The sequence below is a fragment of the Ylistrum balloti genome, unplaced genomic scaffold (genome assembly GCF_031769215.1).
Source record: "Ylistrum balloti isolate Yb309-2 unplaced genomic scaffold, AGI_CSIRO_Ybal_v1 Utg369700, whole genome shotgun sequence".
Taxonomy (NCBI): domain Eukaryota; kingdom Metazoa; phylum Mollusca; class Bivalvia; order Pectinida; family Pectinidae; genus Ylistrum; species Ylistrum balloti.
The window spans coordinates 248,877-266,972 of NW_026781931.1; the positions used below are offsets into that span (position 1 = coordinate 248,877).

The 18,096-nt window shown below is 36.6% G+C and overlaps 1 protein-coding gene across 1 annotated transcript; it reads left to right on the forward strand.

Annotated features, from left to right (window-relative positions):
* The first annotated feature begins 2,148 nt into the window (after positions 1-2,148).
* On the forward strand, positions 2,149-13,832 carry LOC132565189 (protein arginine N-methyltransferase 3-like). Its single transcript, XM_060229820.1, has 11 exons — positions 2,149-2,203; positions 3,797-4,044; positions 4,288-4,396; positions 4,698-4,896; positions 5,144-5,285; positions 6,146-6,333; positions 7,129-7,307; positions 8,177-8,364; positions 9,544-9,681; positions 10,096-10,183; positions 11,117-13,832. The coding sequence occupies exons 1-11, from the start codon at positions 2,149-2,151 to the stop codon at positions 11,224-11,226; spliced, it is 1,644 nt and encodes a 547-aa protein (XP_060085803.1). The 3' UTR covers positions 11,227-13,832.
* The last annotated feature ends 4,264 nt before the right edge of the window (positions 13,833-18,096 follow it).

An 18,096-nucleotide genomic window follows, 5' to 3' on the forward strand; every position in this document is an offset into this window, starting at 1 on the left:
ACTCCTGGCATGGTAATCAAATTAATCCATCCTATATAGATGTCTAAATTGAAAATCAAAAGATAGATAACAGAAAATTTGCATTTGTCCATTTGTCTTCCATATCCTTAACAGCTGTCATAGGAAAGTGAGACACCAAAAATACAACATCAGGGAACATGGGAAAGTTAGGCATCCAAACCATGATTACGACACAAGATGAGACAAGGTGCCATAGCCAAAATTACAGGAAATGTACACCGAGACATCATAACCAAACTTACAACACCTCTAGGAAACATGGGACACTAAGACATCATAACAGCATAAGACCTATAGGTAATGTATTGCTCTGAAGATGGATATCTACCCAAAGGATGTCAGCGAAACCATTTGCACAAAGGTATCCTTCACCTAAGATTGTGTCGGACCAAACTGTTCCAGAATCCTGTCATTCCTACAGAAGAAGGATTTTGAAGAATTTGCTCCATTTTCCATATGGGGGGCCCCTCTCTTCCTATCCAAGGGGCAGACACCCACTGTTTATACAAAATCGATTTCCCATGCAAGAATGTTTCAGACTAAAATGAGACAGGGTTTAGACATTCCAAAAGCAGGATTTTAAAGAATTTGCTCAATTTCCCGCACTGAGCCCCACCTCTCCTTACTCAAGGGACTGCGATCCACTATTCACAAAAAATCAATTTCCTCTTTGCTTAAGCATGTCGTAGATGAAATTTGCACAGAACCCAGGCATTCCTACCAGAGAACTTGCTCTATTTTCCTTAGTTGGCAAACTCCTTGTCTTCACCCAAAAATGCTTTTACCAATGTTTGTCAAAATTTGTTAAGTCTTTCATGACTTGCAGTGTTTGAAGCAATCGTTGATGGATGATGGGTGCTAAATTATGGCATAAGCTCACCTTGGTCCATCAGACCAGGTGAGCTGAAAATTACAACACCTGGAAACATAGGACAATAACTCATCATATCTTAATTTACAACAGAAAAAATGGGACAATGAGACACTCTAACCAAGACAATTACAAGAATCTTGGCGTCTCCAAAACCGAAAAGACATGACCAAAGAAGACATTACAATCAAAAAGATATCAACATAAATGCAACTGAACTATAACTACACATATAAAGATGCAAAAGCCATTACTGGCCCCATCCACTATCAACGTTTTTGCTGTACAACCAGATACTAATATCGTGAAATGAAGGGAAATAACTTTAGGAAATCAGAATACATGAAACCAGGTTATTTGAAGGGTTCTGACTGTCTGCAAGTTTATTTTCTCTCTTGGTCACAACAGTTTGTAGGATAAGCCAATCCTGCTCAAACAGTTCTTGTTGGCCTACATAGTCATGAGATGAAGATATGAGGTTTGTTGTTTGACACTCCTTATGTGTAGCAGTTTGTTTTTTCTCAGGAAGCTGAGCTGACTTGGTTGTGTCATTAGGTAAGACACTTCACCTTATTTACTCTGGAACGATGTGATGGGTATCCCATATGTTGTTCAGTGAGGTAGCCATCAGCTTCAACAAAGAACCTTGCTTCGAAGTGCCCCTGGCAGCTCACAGGGTGATTTTATCAAACTAACAGAAAAGAAATAATTCAGGATATTTCCATCCCATGAAAAACAAAGAAAATATCAATGATGTATGAATGCCTAACTTCATTCAAAACAAAGCACAACACTTACTTCAAAACTATAAGTGGTGGTATTTGTTTTAACAATTTACTTACTTAGCGATAATTTCTGGTACAGGATTTTTGGTCCTCTACACCAGACTCCTTATTTGTTTGATCTGAATGTGTTTCTCTCACGCCACCTACGATGTTTATATTGCCTCTATAGTTGTCATAAAGGAGTTCTTGGTCTTCCCAATTCTTGTCCAGTCTGTTCTTGAATGCATTTATAGATGGTGCTGTCACAATATTTGTACCCTTTACAAAGACTGGCATTACAATAGCCTATATATCTTCAAAAACTAAAATCAAATGGATTTGTAAACATGACCTAATGAAGGAAAGATGTTAGCCCCAACGGTACTAAGATGCCTATATCTTGAAATATTAACATTCATGCAGGTCCTCTGTGCCTCTTTTCACTAGGAATACTTCTGACGTTTTCATTATTGTCCCCTAAAAGTCAAGAAAATGGATAGCTCAAAAGAGATTCCGAATGTAAAAACAAAAATGGCTTCCAAATCAGGTAACACGTGTGTGAGCACTGGAATCGGACGTTTTATATGTGAAATATAGCTATTATACTTCTTAGATATCTCTTTCTAATCTCGAACCATCGTAGGTATCTAAAGATGGAAATGGAACAACTACTTTGTGATATTGTTATCATTAATTACGATACAATCGCTGACGATGTCGTTCGTTTCAACAGTTGTCTGGTAATATCAGCTGTCCGAATAATTCTGATGTTCTATGTCGACTTTTTATATCTATCTGGAGTGGATGTCTTATTCTGATGTTCTGTCAACTTTTTATATCAGTTTGGAATCGATGTCTTGTTCTGATGTTCTGTCGACTTTTTATATCGGTCTGGAGACGATGTCTTATTCTGATGTTCTGTCAACTTTTTATATCAGTTTGGAGACGATGTCTTACTCTGATGTTCTGTCGACTTTTTATATCAGTTTGGAATCGATGTCTTGTTCTGATGTTCTGTCAACTTTTTATATCGATCTGGAGATGATGTCTTATTCTGATGTTCTCTTGACTTTTTATATCGATCTGAAGACAATGTCTTATTCTGATGTTCTGTCGACTTTTTGTATCAGTTTGGAGACGATGTCTTACTCTGATGTTCTGTCGACTTTTTATATCGATCTGGAGACAATGTCTTATTCTGATGTTCTGTCGACTTTTCATATCAGTCTGGAGATGATGTCTTATTCTGATGTTCTGTCGACTTTTCATATCAGTCTGGAGATGATGTCTTATTCTGATGTTCTGTCGACTTTTTATATCGATCTGAAGACAATGTCTTATTCTGATGTTCTGTCGACTTTTCATATCAGTCTGGAGATGATGTCTTATTCTGATGTTCTGTCGACTTTTCATATCAGTCTGGAGATGATGTCTTATTCTGATGTTCTGTCGATTGCTGATATCGATCTGGAGTCAATGTCCTATTCTGATGTTCTGTCGACTTTTTATACCAGTCTGGAGTTGATGTCTTATTCTGTTGTTGATATCGGTCTGGAGTCGATGACATTGACTCCAGACTGATTATAAAAAGTTGATTGAACAGAATAATTTGGGCTAATTAGAATATTGACCACAGGGACATCTATAAGTTTGATATGATAAATAAATCTAAAGATTTGATATATTCAACTGGAAGGAGTAAAGAAAAACACCCAGTCATCACTTAGGTTTGAACTAGTGACCCTTCGGTTTCTAGTTGGATATATACACTAAAACAGTTGTCAACTCGTGTCTGAGAGACTAGCTCTTTAATGGAGGGTCAGATGTTAACATCTTCAGTGGTCATGTTCATGGTAAGGACTCAGCGACCTTAATGGAAGGAAACTGAAGAGAATAGACTCTGGGGTTTTCCATGGAAACTCTGGTCCCCCTCCCTCCCAAGGAGTTAACAGGCAGGCTGATTCCCCAGAGATCTAACAATTTCCTGCATGTACCTATCATGATGCAAATTCTTCACTTCTTGTTCTGTAAAAGATTATACTACATCATTTCTATTCTAACACAAAACTTTCCAATTCAGTTGTTTCACAATGAATTTTGAGACCATCTTATAACTAAACTTATACATTTGTTTTTACAGAAGAATTGGATAATTTTGATGAGTTTGAAGAAGACTCTGACAATGAGGAAGAATGGGAAGAAGAAGAAGAGGACATCAAAGAGGAAGAAGATGTTCTATGTCTGTTTAGCCAGCAGAGATTTTCTACGGTGGATGAAATGTTCAAACACTGTCACTGTGTCTATGGATTTGACATGGCTTGGGCAGGACGTACCTGGAAGCTGGACAGTATACAATTTATCAAATTTGTCAACTATGTCAGGACAGAGGTAATTTGGATGAATCTCCTCTTTTTGTGATTCATTTGTGATAAATAAAAGGATGATAAAGATCTGAAAAAAAGAAAACAAAATACTTTTGTATGTAAAAAATTTGGTTTATCTCTTAAAAACGAAATTTTCTGAAAACAGCATCACTGAAAAGTGAAGCTTACACTGGGCAAGGAATTACCATAAAATCATTATTTCTATTTTTAACTATTTCACCAATTTCTGATTTGTTTGTATTTATAGAAACCAAGCAGTAAGGATTTACTGAAATATAAACCTGGTGATATACCTCCCTGGACATCTGATTCCTACATGAAGCCCCACGATCCTGATGATGTTCTGTTACAGTTTGGTAAGGAAAAATCATACCTTTTGGAGTATATATTTAACTATTTCTTTTATCTTAAAACAATAACAAGATTTGTATCTGGGTTATGGTAGAGTCAATAAGACTAGATGTATCATTCCCATGGAAATATCAGGCATTACAGTATTTCAAATATAGAATCAATGCAGTGACATCTTTCTGATTAGACTTTTAATTGTTGATATTTGGAAGTAAAATCTTCCTATTGAAGCTTCGTTTTAAGTAAAATTGGTAAATTACATTCTTGTTCATAATTTCTGAAAACCTTATCTTTCTCTTTTTCCAGATATAGAAGATATGCTAGAAAATAGTCCACTGACAAATTCCATTAGTACTACACAAAATGGAAGTGGAGGAGAGACCAACATGACTTTGTCAATGTCAGAGTACCATGAACTTTGTCAGAGGTTAAAGGTTGCTGAGGAAAGGTCAGCAAAGGCAGAAGAACAGATACATGAATTAATGCAAAATATGGAGAAAATGAGGTGAGAGTTACCATACTAGCAAAACATATTTGGTTAAGGTCACCTCAATCATCTCTTTAGAATTTTCATTTAAGCCTCAGGTTTTTTTTTGTTTTTTTTTTTCTATATAAAGAAAATAATTCAAATATAATTCTTTAAAAAGGTTATCCTTTAAAAGGATGGAGTTCTGTAAGAAAAACTGCTGTATCAGCTCCATTTCAAGATAATTTTTTATTAGATTGTTTTAATGATTTTGAAATGTTTCCAGGATAGTAACCAAGGATATTGTAATGACACAATCACAAGAGCCAATCAAACAACAGAGTGTTATAGAGACCCTGACAGAGGACGAGGACGATGCCTACTTTGGTTCATATGCACATTTTAGTATACATGAAGAAATGTTAAAGGTAAGTAGTCATTAAGTCGGAGTTAAGAGATCATGTTAGTAAAGGTAAGTGATCAAGTGATCAGTCGTCAAAGGTAAGTGATTGTTAAAGGTAAGTGATCAGTAATTAAAGGTAAGTGATCACATCATTAAAGGTAAGTGATCAAGTGATCAGTTGTCAAAGGTTAAAGGTAAGTGATCAAGTGATCAGTCGTCAAAGGTAAGTGATTATTAAAGGTAAGTGATCAGTAATTAAAGGTAAGTGATCAAGTGATCAGTCGTCAAAGGTAAGTGATTGTTAAAGGTAAGTGATCACATCATTATAAGTGATCAGTCATCAAAGGTAAGTGATCAGTCATTATAAGTGATCACATCATTAAAGGTAAGTGATCAAGTGATCAGTCGTCAAAGGTTAAAGGTAAGTGATCAGTCGTCAAAGGTAAGTGATTATTAAAGGTAAGTGATCAGTAATTAAAGGTAAGTGATCAAGTGATCAGTCGTCAAAGGTAAATGATTGTTAAAGGTAAGTGATCACATCATTATAAGTGATCAGTCATCAAAGGTAAGTGATCAGTCATTAAAGGTAAGTGATCAGTCATTAAAGGTAAGTGATCACATCATTAAAGATAAGCGATCATATCATTAAATGTAAGTGATTAAGTCATTAAAGGTGAGTGATCAAAATCAATAAAGGTAAGTGATTTAGTGATTCAAAGTAAGTGATTAAGTCATTGATTGATTCTGTTTAAGACATGTAATATCTTAAATTAGTGTGATAGAATAGCACAGTGATTTATAATCATAAGAAATCAACTTTATTCGACTAAAATGTTCCTTTTACTGATAAGGATTGGAATAAGATAAAATTATACATTATTTCAGGATAAGGTACGAACGGAGAGTTACAGAGATTTCATGTACCAGAACACTGACTTGTTTAGAGACAAAATAGTATTAGATGTTGGTTGTGGTACCGGTATACTTTCCATGTTTGCTGCGAGGTCTGGGGCCAGACAAGTGATCAGTGTGGACCAATCAGATGTAGTCTACCAGGCCATGGACATCGTAAGGTATGTAGCATATTGCTGGCTTTTACTATTACTTATTTCATGTAATAAATAAGGATGTCTTTATGAAAATGTTATTTGCTCCATTTTTCTCCATATACTGATGGCTTCAGTAGAGTTGGGGCCCCAAGTTGTGTCAGCTGGTGCAACATGAAATGATTATTGCAATGCCAATATCCCTATTAGTAAACAATACATACAATCTCACAACATCTTCAAATGATTTGAATGAAAGTGAAAACAGAATAGATAGAGTGCAAACTTTCACTTATCAGAATTTTGGGGGTGGGGGGGTCATGATTTTGTGTTCTAACTACCTGCATAGTCAAACTGACTGGAAGTTTACCATAATTAATATGTTTTGGAAAAAAATAGCACTTCATGTGTATAGTTGTGGTATTTTCATAATCCTTTACACTTATAAACGAATATTGCTCAAAGAACATTTCACAGGAATTGAAAACTCATGGTTCTACCAAACTCAAACTCACTGTATAGCCAAAATCTCATGGGATGGAAGGAAGATGGGGTATTATCGTGGTTATATTGAAACTTTCACCGTAAAACAACGACCAGAAAATGACTTTAACAATGGGTTGACAAAGAGTGACCAGCTTTGTGTAAATGCTGTAGGCCTATAATGAAATTGATGGAGCAGACTCATCAGTAGTGTTATCTTATCCCCTTGGGACACTTTTTCTACCTGTGGTATGCTTGATTAGCTTCAATTTACAGATAACACTGATGGTCAGATTTAAAATTGTATATGTTAACAATACTTTTACATGTTCTTAACAGAGAGAACAATTTGGAGGATCGTGTTACAGTGATTAAAGGTCGTATAGAGGACGTGGATTTACCTGTGGATAAAGTTGACATTATCATCTCAGAGTGGATGGGTTACTTCCTGTTGTTCGAGTCCATGTTGGATTCTGTGCTGTATGCTAGAGATAAATACTTGGCACCAGGAGGAGTAGGTCAGCACTCTCTATTGTGTATTTCACTAAAAACTAAAAAAAATAAATTGTGTCCCTGTTCAGGTTTTTTACTTATTCTAATTTACATTATTAATCAAATAATATTTTAATCTTATACAATTTTTTCTTGAGCACACAATCATTAGCTGTTGGGCTATACAAATCCTCCCCCATCCAAAACCAATTCTTCTAAATGGCTATTTCTTGAGAAATGCAGAATGGATCCTTTCATATGAATGTTCCCTTTGTCTTCAAGTTGTACCCATTTAATTTTTGGACTGATCAGAAAACAAAATGAATGACATATAGCTATATTGGATTTTGACAATGAAAGTTTGTTATCACTATTTCTTGAGAAGTACAGTATGGATAATATATTTTTGGCCCTGATGACCTTTTATGTGTTGACGGACCGTTAAGACTGTAATGATAATAAATCTTAGATTTTATACATAGATTTCCGTTGGTCCCTAGTTGTGCCTGTCTGATTTTTGACCAATCAGAAAAACAAAATAACTTATTTGAGATCTTCTCAGAACATGTTTTAGAGGTAAGCTTATCTGAGATATCCAGTTAACTGATTTTTATGGCGACCTAATTTGAGATCTTCTGTAAACAGGATTTAGAGGATAACTAATTTCAGTGTTTTTTGAGGTCTAAATTTTGACCGCTTATTGCAGTTAAACTATGGAGGGTTTCATTTATCAGTGTGCAAAGCTGTTTGTATTTCATATTGTACTAAGATTTAGTGCTCAAAAACATTTATCTCCAGAACATGTATTTTATAATTATCACAACTTATTACATGAAAATTTCTTCAATTAGGAAACCAAATTAGTCACTAAATCGCTCCCCTTTTCTCCTGATAGTTCACCCAGATAGATGTAACATCAGCCTTGTGGCATCCTGTGACCCTGATCTCCACAGTAAGCATGTCACTTTCTGGGACGATGTGTATGGGTACAAGATGACTTGTATGAAGTCAGAGGTTGTCAAGGAAGCCAGCGTTGAGGTTGTGAAGCCAGAGAAAATCATCACAGATGCAGTCATTGTTAAGGTAAATAAATGATATCACACTCAAACACACTTCTACAATAATTGTAGTTATAAGACAGCTAAATAAATGTTTGATAGAGGGATAACCAAGTATGTTCATACGTTATGATGACTTTGTATCTTTATGAACTGTATATCAGACCAGACAACACTTTGACTTTACTGTAAGCTGACTTTCTTCTGTGTCTACTTACTATTGTGGTATCCTCATAATGTGTTCACTGGCCTCATTCCTTGTCCTTTGTTTTACCTGATGTTACCTGTAACATTTATCTAATAGAAGATTGATGTATGTACCTGATTTTATCTGTAATGTGATCTACAGAAGATTGATGTATGTACCTGATGTTACCTGTATTCTGATTTAACAGGAGATTGATGTATGTACCTGATGTTACCTGTATTCTGATTTAACAGGAGATTGATGTATGTACCTGATGTTACCTGTATTCTGATTTAACAGGAGATTGATGTATGTACCTGATTTTATCAGTAATGTGATCTACAGAGGATTGATGTATGTACCTGATTTTATCTGTAATGTGATCTACAGAAGATTGATGTATGTACCTGATTTTATCTGTAATGTGATCTACAGGAGATTGATGTGTGTACCTGATGTAACCTATATTCTGATTTAACAGGAGATTGATATATGTACCTGATGTTACCTGTATTCTGATTTAACAGGAGATTGATGTATGTACCTGATGTTACCTGTATTCTGATTTAACAGGAGATTGATGTATGTTCCTGATGTTACCTGTATTCTGATTTAACAGGAGATTGATGTATGTTCCTGATGTTACCTGTATTCTGATTTAACAGGAGATTGATGTATGTTCCTGATGTTACCTGTATTCTGATTTAACAGAAGATTGATGTATGTACCTGATTTTATCTGTAATGTGATCTACAGAAGATTGATGTATGTACCTGATTTTATCTGTAATGTGATATACAGGAGATTGATGTGTGTACCTGATGTAACCTATATTCTGATTTAACAGGAGATTGATGTATGTACCTGATGTTACCTGTATCCTGATTTAACAGGAGATTGATGTATGTACCTGATGTTACCTGTATTCTGATTTAACAGGAGATTGATATATGTACCTGATGTTACCTGTATTCTGATTTAACAGGAGATTGATATTACCTGTATCTTATTTAACAGGAGATTGATGTGTGTACCTGTAGACTGGAAGACCTACAATTTTCCAAGCACTTTTCTCTAACAGCTAAGGAGGATGGCCAGATCTGCGCCCTTGTCAGTTACTTCGACATGTTCTTTGATAAAGACTGCACCTCTAAGGTAAAAAAAAAGTTAGATTGCTATACAAGGGAGCACTTCCTTTTAAAAGATTGTGTGTTCTCATCCAACCATCATCAGATGGATAGCTGTCCAAATCACCCTTTGTCCATGGTCCATTGTTTACCTAATCATTCTGAAACACTTCTTGTTGTCATTACGTCTTGAGAAGTACTGTCAACAGATCGGGTCTTCATTGAATTTAAAATATAGACACTATTTGGTCCTTTAACTAGAAGCATTGGAAAGGTCTTTCTCAGATTTAATATGAAAGTATTTCTCGTTACAACAATATTATTACCTCATGACTCATTCACGACAAAGAATTACAATGTAAGTGGAAAGTCTGAGTTGTTGTCACAGTTATGATTATGGTAGTGGTAACTTGTCTTCTAATATAACACTTCTGTTTTCTAGGTTAGTTTTTCCACTGGTCCAGCACATACAGCAACACACTGGCGACAGACAGTGTTTCTTATAGAGCAGCCTTTCAGTGTAGTTCAAGGTAAGCACATCAGTAGATATCAAATTGGGGAGTAGATACACCAAGTTACATAGCAAGTAGATATCTAATTGGGGAGTAGATACACCAAGTTACATAGCAAGTAGATATCTAATTGGGGAGTAGATACACCAAGTTACATAGCAAGTAGATATCTAATTGGGGAGTAGATACACCAAGTTACATAGCAAGTAGATATCTAATTGGGGAGTAGATACACCAAGTTACATAGCAAGTAGATATCTAATTGGGGAGTAGATACACCAAGTTACATAGCAAGTAGATATCTAATTGGGGAGTAGATATACCAAGTTACATAGCAAGTAGATATCTAATTGGGGAGTAGATACACCAAGTTACATAGCAAGTAGATATCTAATTGGGGAGTAGATACACCAAGTTACATAGCAAGTAGATATCTAATTGGGGAGTAGATACACCAAGTTACATAGCAAGTAGATATCTAATTGGGGAGTAGATACACCAAGTTACATAGCAAGTAGATATAAAATCTTGTAATGTATTTCATTGATTTTGGCACAGTCATGTATTTGTAGACTTGGCCAAATTAGCGAGTCTAAGCCTAGACCAAGACACATTGAATTCTACAATATTCTCATCTTTTAATATACAAAGAAGATCCAAGTCTTCCACAATGTTACTCCTACACTTCCAATATAGAAGTGAATAGACAACTGTGTTGGAGGAGTATACTTATATTTGAGTGTCTGTCTTTCTGTTTGTAGATGGAAATTTCTCCTGAATTTCATAAAACTTTGTATTTATGATCTTAAGAGTTATAACCAAACTTGAGATTTTAGATAAAACTCTGTTTATTTGCTGTTCATTCCTTTAAGTGAACTTATGATTGTCAGTATGTCACAAGACTTAATTAAATCATTATTGTAATATATAAAAAAAAACATCTTGTTTCAGGTGAAGTGGTACAAGGGAAGATAAATTGTAAGAAAAGTAGGAAGGACCCTCGTTCTTTGGTGATATCATTGACCATTAAAGACTTCACACAGGTGTATTTAATGGACTAATTACTTGTGTACCAAAAGACCAGAGTGTACCTACTTATAATCTCCAGGGATGACTAGTGTACCAAAAGACCAGAGTGTACCTACTTATAATCTTCAAGCATGACTTGTGTACCAAAAGACCAGAGTGTACCTACTTACATCTGCAGGGATGACTTGTGTACCAAAAGACCAGAGTGTACCTACTTATAATCTCCAGGGATGACTTATGTACCAATAGACCAGAGTGTACCTACTTATAATCTTCAAGCATGACTTGTGTACCAAAAGACCAGAGTGTACCTACTTATAATCTTCAGGGATGACTTATGTACCAAAAGACCAGAGTGTACCTATTTACATCTCCAGGGATGAATTGTGTACCAAAAGACCAGAGTGTACCTACTTATAATCTCCAGGGATGACTAGTGTACCAATAGACCAGAGTGTACCTATTTACATCTCCAGGGATGAATTGTGTACCAAAAGACCAGAGTGTACCTACTTATAATCTCCAGGGATGACTTATGTACCAATAGACCAGCGTGTACCTACTTATAATCTCTAGGAATGACTTGTGTACCAGAAGACCAGAGTGTACCTACTTATAATCTCCAGGGATGACTTATGTACCAATAGACCAGCATGTACCTACTTATAATCTCTAGGAATGACTTGTGTACCAAAAGACCAGAGTGAACCTACTTATAATCTCCAGGGATGACTTATGTACCAATAGACCAGCGTGTACCTACTTATAATCTCTAGGAATGACTTGTGTACCAAAAGACCAGAGTGTACCTACTTATAATCTCCAGGGATGACTAGTGTACCAACAGACCAGAGTGTACCTACTTACATCTCCAGGGAGGACTAGTGTACCTATAGACCAGGGTGTACCTTAATACAACTCCAGGGATTACTTATGTACCAATAGACCACAGTGTACCACAGGGGATGATCATCCATGTCTTCATCACATACTTATTGCAGTATTATATTTCTCAGGAAGAAGATTTCAACTTTTGCAGTAGTAAAATCAACATCAGAGGTCTAGGTACTGGCGATTCAACTGTAGTTATCTCCCTTCACTTCGATTCATAACTTGTAAAGTTCTGATTGGGGCGGAGACCTTACAGATTATCACATCGACTCAGGGGTCAAGTTGTAGAGTTGCATTTCAGCAACATTTCATTTTTTTCACTTTTTTCCTGTGGTTAAGTCTTCATCATACATGTTTATTTCCCTAATTGAATTGTGCATTTCTTCATAGCTGGTCTATGATGTGTTGGTGCTTGTTTTGTTGTGTTGCATTTTTAATTTAATAGCTGAATAAAAAATTCTTCAATTACAATAGATCAGGAGCTTTTGATTTTGCAATAGACTTCAATGAGCAATACCTAAACTGAGAAACTCCAAAGATTGAAAGCTGACTGTAGAAATAGGACAAATAATTGGGACATCTTCATTCTGTAATTCTCTCATTATAGTTGCATGTCTTACATGTACAGCTAAAAAACCTTTTGATGATACTGACATTGATTTGTAAATACAACATCTCGAGCATCAATTGAGAAAGACTGGATTATACTGATACAGTACTTGACAGGCTTGCGTCAAGGTGTGTCAGAAAACAAAATAAGATCACTAGGTGTGCTTTTTTTGGTTGAACAGAATTCAGCCAAGGCCTAAGTGAATTAACTTCACACAGCCCCTACATCTTACTTTTGTATTGGGTAAGTTAGATTGCTATGACAGTATCCCAATGGAGGTTTGTTCTCACTGCTTGGTTGGTTTTGTTGATTTAATTTCAATGTTGATCTTTCGACACAGGTAGCACAAATGATGCTCGATGTATAAGATATAAAAGACAACAAAAGAACTTTTGTCATTTTAATTTTTTTACTTTTGAGTATTTAGTTGTTTGTATACAAAGATTAACAGCAGTGCAAAACTAATGTATGCGACAGGAATCAAACTCTCTTGAGCATGCACCAAGGGGAGACCACTCTTTTGTTGTGATATTTTTACGTCAGTCTTATTAAGCAGAAAACCATACTTAATTTACAAAGAAAAGTTTTTTAAATTAAAAAAAATTCAGTAATATCTTTGAAATTTAAGACATACTTTTTCATTTTGACTAAATTCTTGTCTTATTTATTATTTTGTTGTATCTAAGACATTTCCAATCAGTTCAATTTCCTGCACATAAATTTAACCATCAATGCATACTCGATACTTCAGGGGCTATGATCATATATCCTCTATACAGAGAGTGATAGTGAGTGCAACCCCCTTGGAGTATCATGGATGTCATCAATTTACATTGTAGTGTTACTTATAAAAATTAAGAGATCAAATGCTTCTGTTATCAATATGTACTGTGTATATTGTCAAATTGAGTAATACTTCTACACAAGGATTGTACTGATGATATCAACTTCTCCAGACAATCTGCTGAGAACCATGAGGCAGACATAGTAATCACCACTGTTATATTGATGGGTGATGAAGAATAGGATCGGACTATCAGAATTATCCTTACAGAAATATTTTGTAGAACCATTTCATGCTTTCAAATTTTTTGAGGAAAATGCTGTACAATGTAAGTAAAGGGAAAATAAATGATTTCTAGCGAAATGTAATTTGATTTTTTGATTTGAGAAAGTTAAACAGATACAAATTATTTTCCACTTAATTATTTACACATGTTTAATCTTCCAACAGAAGACTAGTCATACTTGACCACCAGAACATCTTATTACTATCAACACATGTAATGAATTAACATTCCAGTCCTCATTCCAAGGTATTTAACAGGCTTTGAACACCCCTTTACTCATACAGGACATGGAACACTCCCAATACCAAGGTGTTTTACAGGACTATCACACCCCTGTACTCTTACAGAAAATAGAACATTCCCAATACCAAGGTGTTTTACAGGACTATCACACCCCTGTACTCTTACAGAAAATAGAACATTCCCAATACCAAGGTGTTTTACAGGACTATCACACCCCTGTACCAACACCTGGAATGCCCTGGTACTCAAGTGCTTCACAGGATTTTGTTTTTGTAATTCCTGGTATCAAGGTACTTTAAAAGAATATGGAAAAAAATGTTTTTGTAACTACTGAAACACTTTCTTATTTCACCAGGTTGATTTAAAACAAGGTGTTAAAAGACCTAACAATTTTCTGCACTATTTAGAGAGAAAGAAAGAAATACCAGGATATATCAAATAAATAAGTTTTTAGTAGAAAATGTATAAATTCTGTACAATTATATACTAGGTACAATTTATACACAAAATTTCAATAGAAAAAAAGTAACAATATACGCATACATAATACATGGCCACTTTCAAACAAACACATTTAAACTCTGAATGAAACAACAGAACAATCTATGGATGGCATATGAAGATGGGTTTTTTAATGTACAAAAACATGAGAACTATATGAGCAATATACTTTATATTAAACTTACTGGAATGTTTACCATGAAATATGTTTAAAAATCAACAGCAACTATATAGAATATATTATTTTTAAAAAAAGATTAACAAATATGCAAAATGGTAACGTGCAAATACTCACGACTTCATATTTTATGTTTACTATTTTTATATAGTTTGGGTACTTTATCTCTCCACAGTAAATATCACTTGAAGAAACTGCAAATATATATATGTATACACATATATATATAAACAGAAAATAAGCAAATACCATATTTATGTAATAAAGCTATTCAAAAATATCTAAACATGATAGAATTTCAGTCTTTTTATGTTGTATCTATGGATTGTTATTTTTGTAATTCTAGGCAGTTTCTGTGATGTGAGAGAGACCTAGGGAAAGCTTATAATCATCAAACTTAAAATATCTTCACGAAAGAATTAGGAGACTAACATCAAACTGCACATCATTTACTTTGTTAGAGACCATAAGAAAGCAACCCTTTATTGCATAGATACCACTACGTTAGTAAAATATATATTTTTAATGTGTAAATACTTTTTATGTATTGAGAACAGGATAAGGGGATACACAAGGATCATCACACAGCTTACTGGTCAAGTCGGGGCCACAGTCAGGGGCTCAAGGTGGTAACCTGAATATTGCATTAACTAAATATTGATACACAAGTATAAATATAAGGTCAACATAATTAAGGAGGTTTTCCTTGTTAGGATGATGTCATTATTAGTTAGAAAATTCTGGTCAAATAGAGCTGCTAGCTTAGCTTGTTAAACACACAGCTAATGGAGCTTTTGTAATTTTAATTACCCTGTTTTGCAATGACTATGGATGCGATATTCTTAGCCTTCATGTTAAATCACAAAATTACAACATAGATTGATAGAACAATTTCTATGTATGGAAGTCACTCAATACAAATAGCATATCAACTTTTCTCACACCATAAGTCTGGGATTTCTACCAATGGAGGCAAATCCTTTAAAAACTACCACTCCACTGAAAGGTTACCCTGTGGCAAAAATGACAAAAACTGATGCTTCAAAGTGTGAAAAGCTAAATAATAATTCTATGGCTTTCCTACGGTCTGCGATAGACTTCCAAATACTTAGCCAATTCTCTTTGAAACACACTGCCCAATTATCCAGACAATGTTTTGTCCAATTATCCTACCACTGTTCCACTGTCCCATTAACCAGAGAGTGCTCCCAGGAACACACTGTCCCAGTACCACACAACACTCCCAGAGACACACTGTCAATCTATCTCACTAGTGTCCTTGAGAACACACTGTCCCAGTACCACACAACACTCCCAGAGACACACTGTCAATCTATCTCACTAGTGTCCTTGAGAACACACTGCCCCAGTACCACACAACAATCCCAGAGACACACTGTCAATCTATCTCACTAGTGTCCTTGGGGACTCCCTGCCCCAGTACCACACAACACTCCCAGGGTCACACTGTCAATCTATCTCACTAGTGTCCTTGGGGACTCCCTGCCCCAGTACCACACAACACTCCCAGGAACACACTGTCAATCTATCTCACTAGTGTCCTTGGGGACTCCCTGCCCCAGTACCACACAACAATCCCAGGAACACACTGTCAATCTATCTCACTAGTGTCCTTGAGAACACACTGCCCCAGTACCACACAACACTCCCAGAGACACACTGTCAATCTATCTCACTAGTGTCCTTGGGGACTCCCTGCCCCAGTACCACACAACAATCCCAGAGACACACTGTCAATCTATCTCACTAGTGTCCTTGAGAACACACTGCCCCAGTACCACACAACAATCCCAGAGACACACTGTCAATCTATCTCACTAGTGTCCTTGAGAACACACTGCCCCAGTACCACACAACAATCCCAGAGACACACTGTCAATCTATCTCACTAGTGTCCTTGAGAACACACTGCCCCAGTACCACACAACAATCCCAGAGACACACTGTCAATGAGAACTATCTCACTAGTGTCCTTGAGAACACACTGCCCCAGTACCACACACACTCCCAGTACCACACAACAATCCCAGAGACACACTGTCAATCTATCTCACTAGTGTCCTTGAGAACACACTGCCCCAGTACCACACAACAATCCCAGAGACACACTGTCAATCTATCTCACTAGTGTCCTTGAGAACACACTGCCCCAGTACCACACAACAATCCCAGAGACACACTGTCAATCTATCTCACTAGTGTCCTTGAGAACACACTGCCCCAGTACCACACAACAATCCCAGAGACACACTGTCAATCTATCTCACTAGTGTCCTTGAGAACACACTGCCCCAGTACCACACAACAATCCTAGAGACACACTGTCAATCTATCTCACTAGTGTGAACACACTGCCCCAGTACCACACAACAATCCCAGAGACACACACTATCTCACTAGTGTCCTTGAGAACACACTGCCCCAGTACCACACAACAATCCCAGAGACACACTGTCAATCTATCTCACTAGTGTCCTTGAGAACACACTGCCCCAGTACCACACAACACTCCCAGAAACACACTGTCAATCTAACTAACTACAGAACTAAGGGAAACACTCACCCAGTACAAGACAACAATCCCAGGAACACACTGTCAATCTATCTCACTACTTGAGAACACCTGCCCCAGTACCACACAACAATCCTAGAGACACACTGTCAATCTATCTCACTAGTGTCCTTGAGAACACACTGCCCCAGTACCACACAACAATCCCAGAGACACACTGTCAATCTATCTCACTAGTGTCCTTGAGAACACACTGCCCCAGTACCACACAACAATCCCAGAGACACACTGTCAATCTATCTCACTAGTGTCCTTGAGAACACACTGCCCCAGTACCACACAACAATCCCAGAGACACACTGTCAATCTATCTCACTAGTGTCCTTGAGAACACACTGCCCCAGTACCACACAACAATCCCAGAGACACACTGTCAATCTATCTCACTAGTGTCCTTGAGAACACACTGCCCCAGTACCACACAACAATCCCAGAGACACACTGTCAATCTATCTCACTAGTGTCCTTGAGAACACACTGCCCCAGTACCACACAACAATCCCAGAGACACACTGTCAATCTATCTCACTAGTGTCCTTGAGAACACACTGCCCCAGTACCACACAACAATCCCAGAGACACACTGTCAATCTATCTCACTAGTGTCCTTGAGAACACACTGCCCCAGTACCACACAACAATCCCAGAGACACACTGTCAATCTATCTCACTAGTGTCCTTGAGAACACACTGCCCCAGTACCACACAACACTCCCAGGAACACACTGTCAATCTATCTCACTAGTGTCCTTGAGAACACACTGCCCCAGTACCACACAACAATCCCAGAGACATACTGTCAATCTATCTCACTAG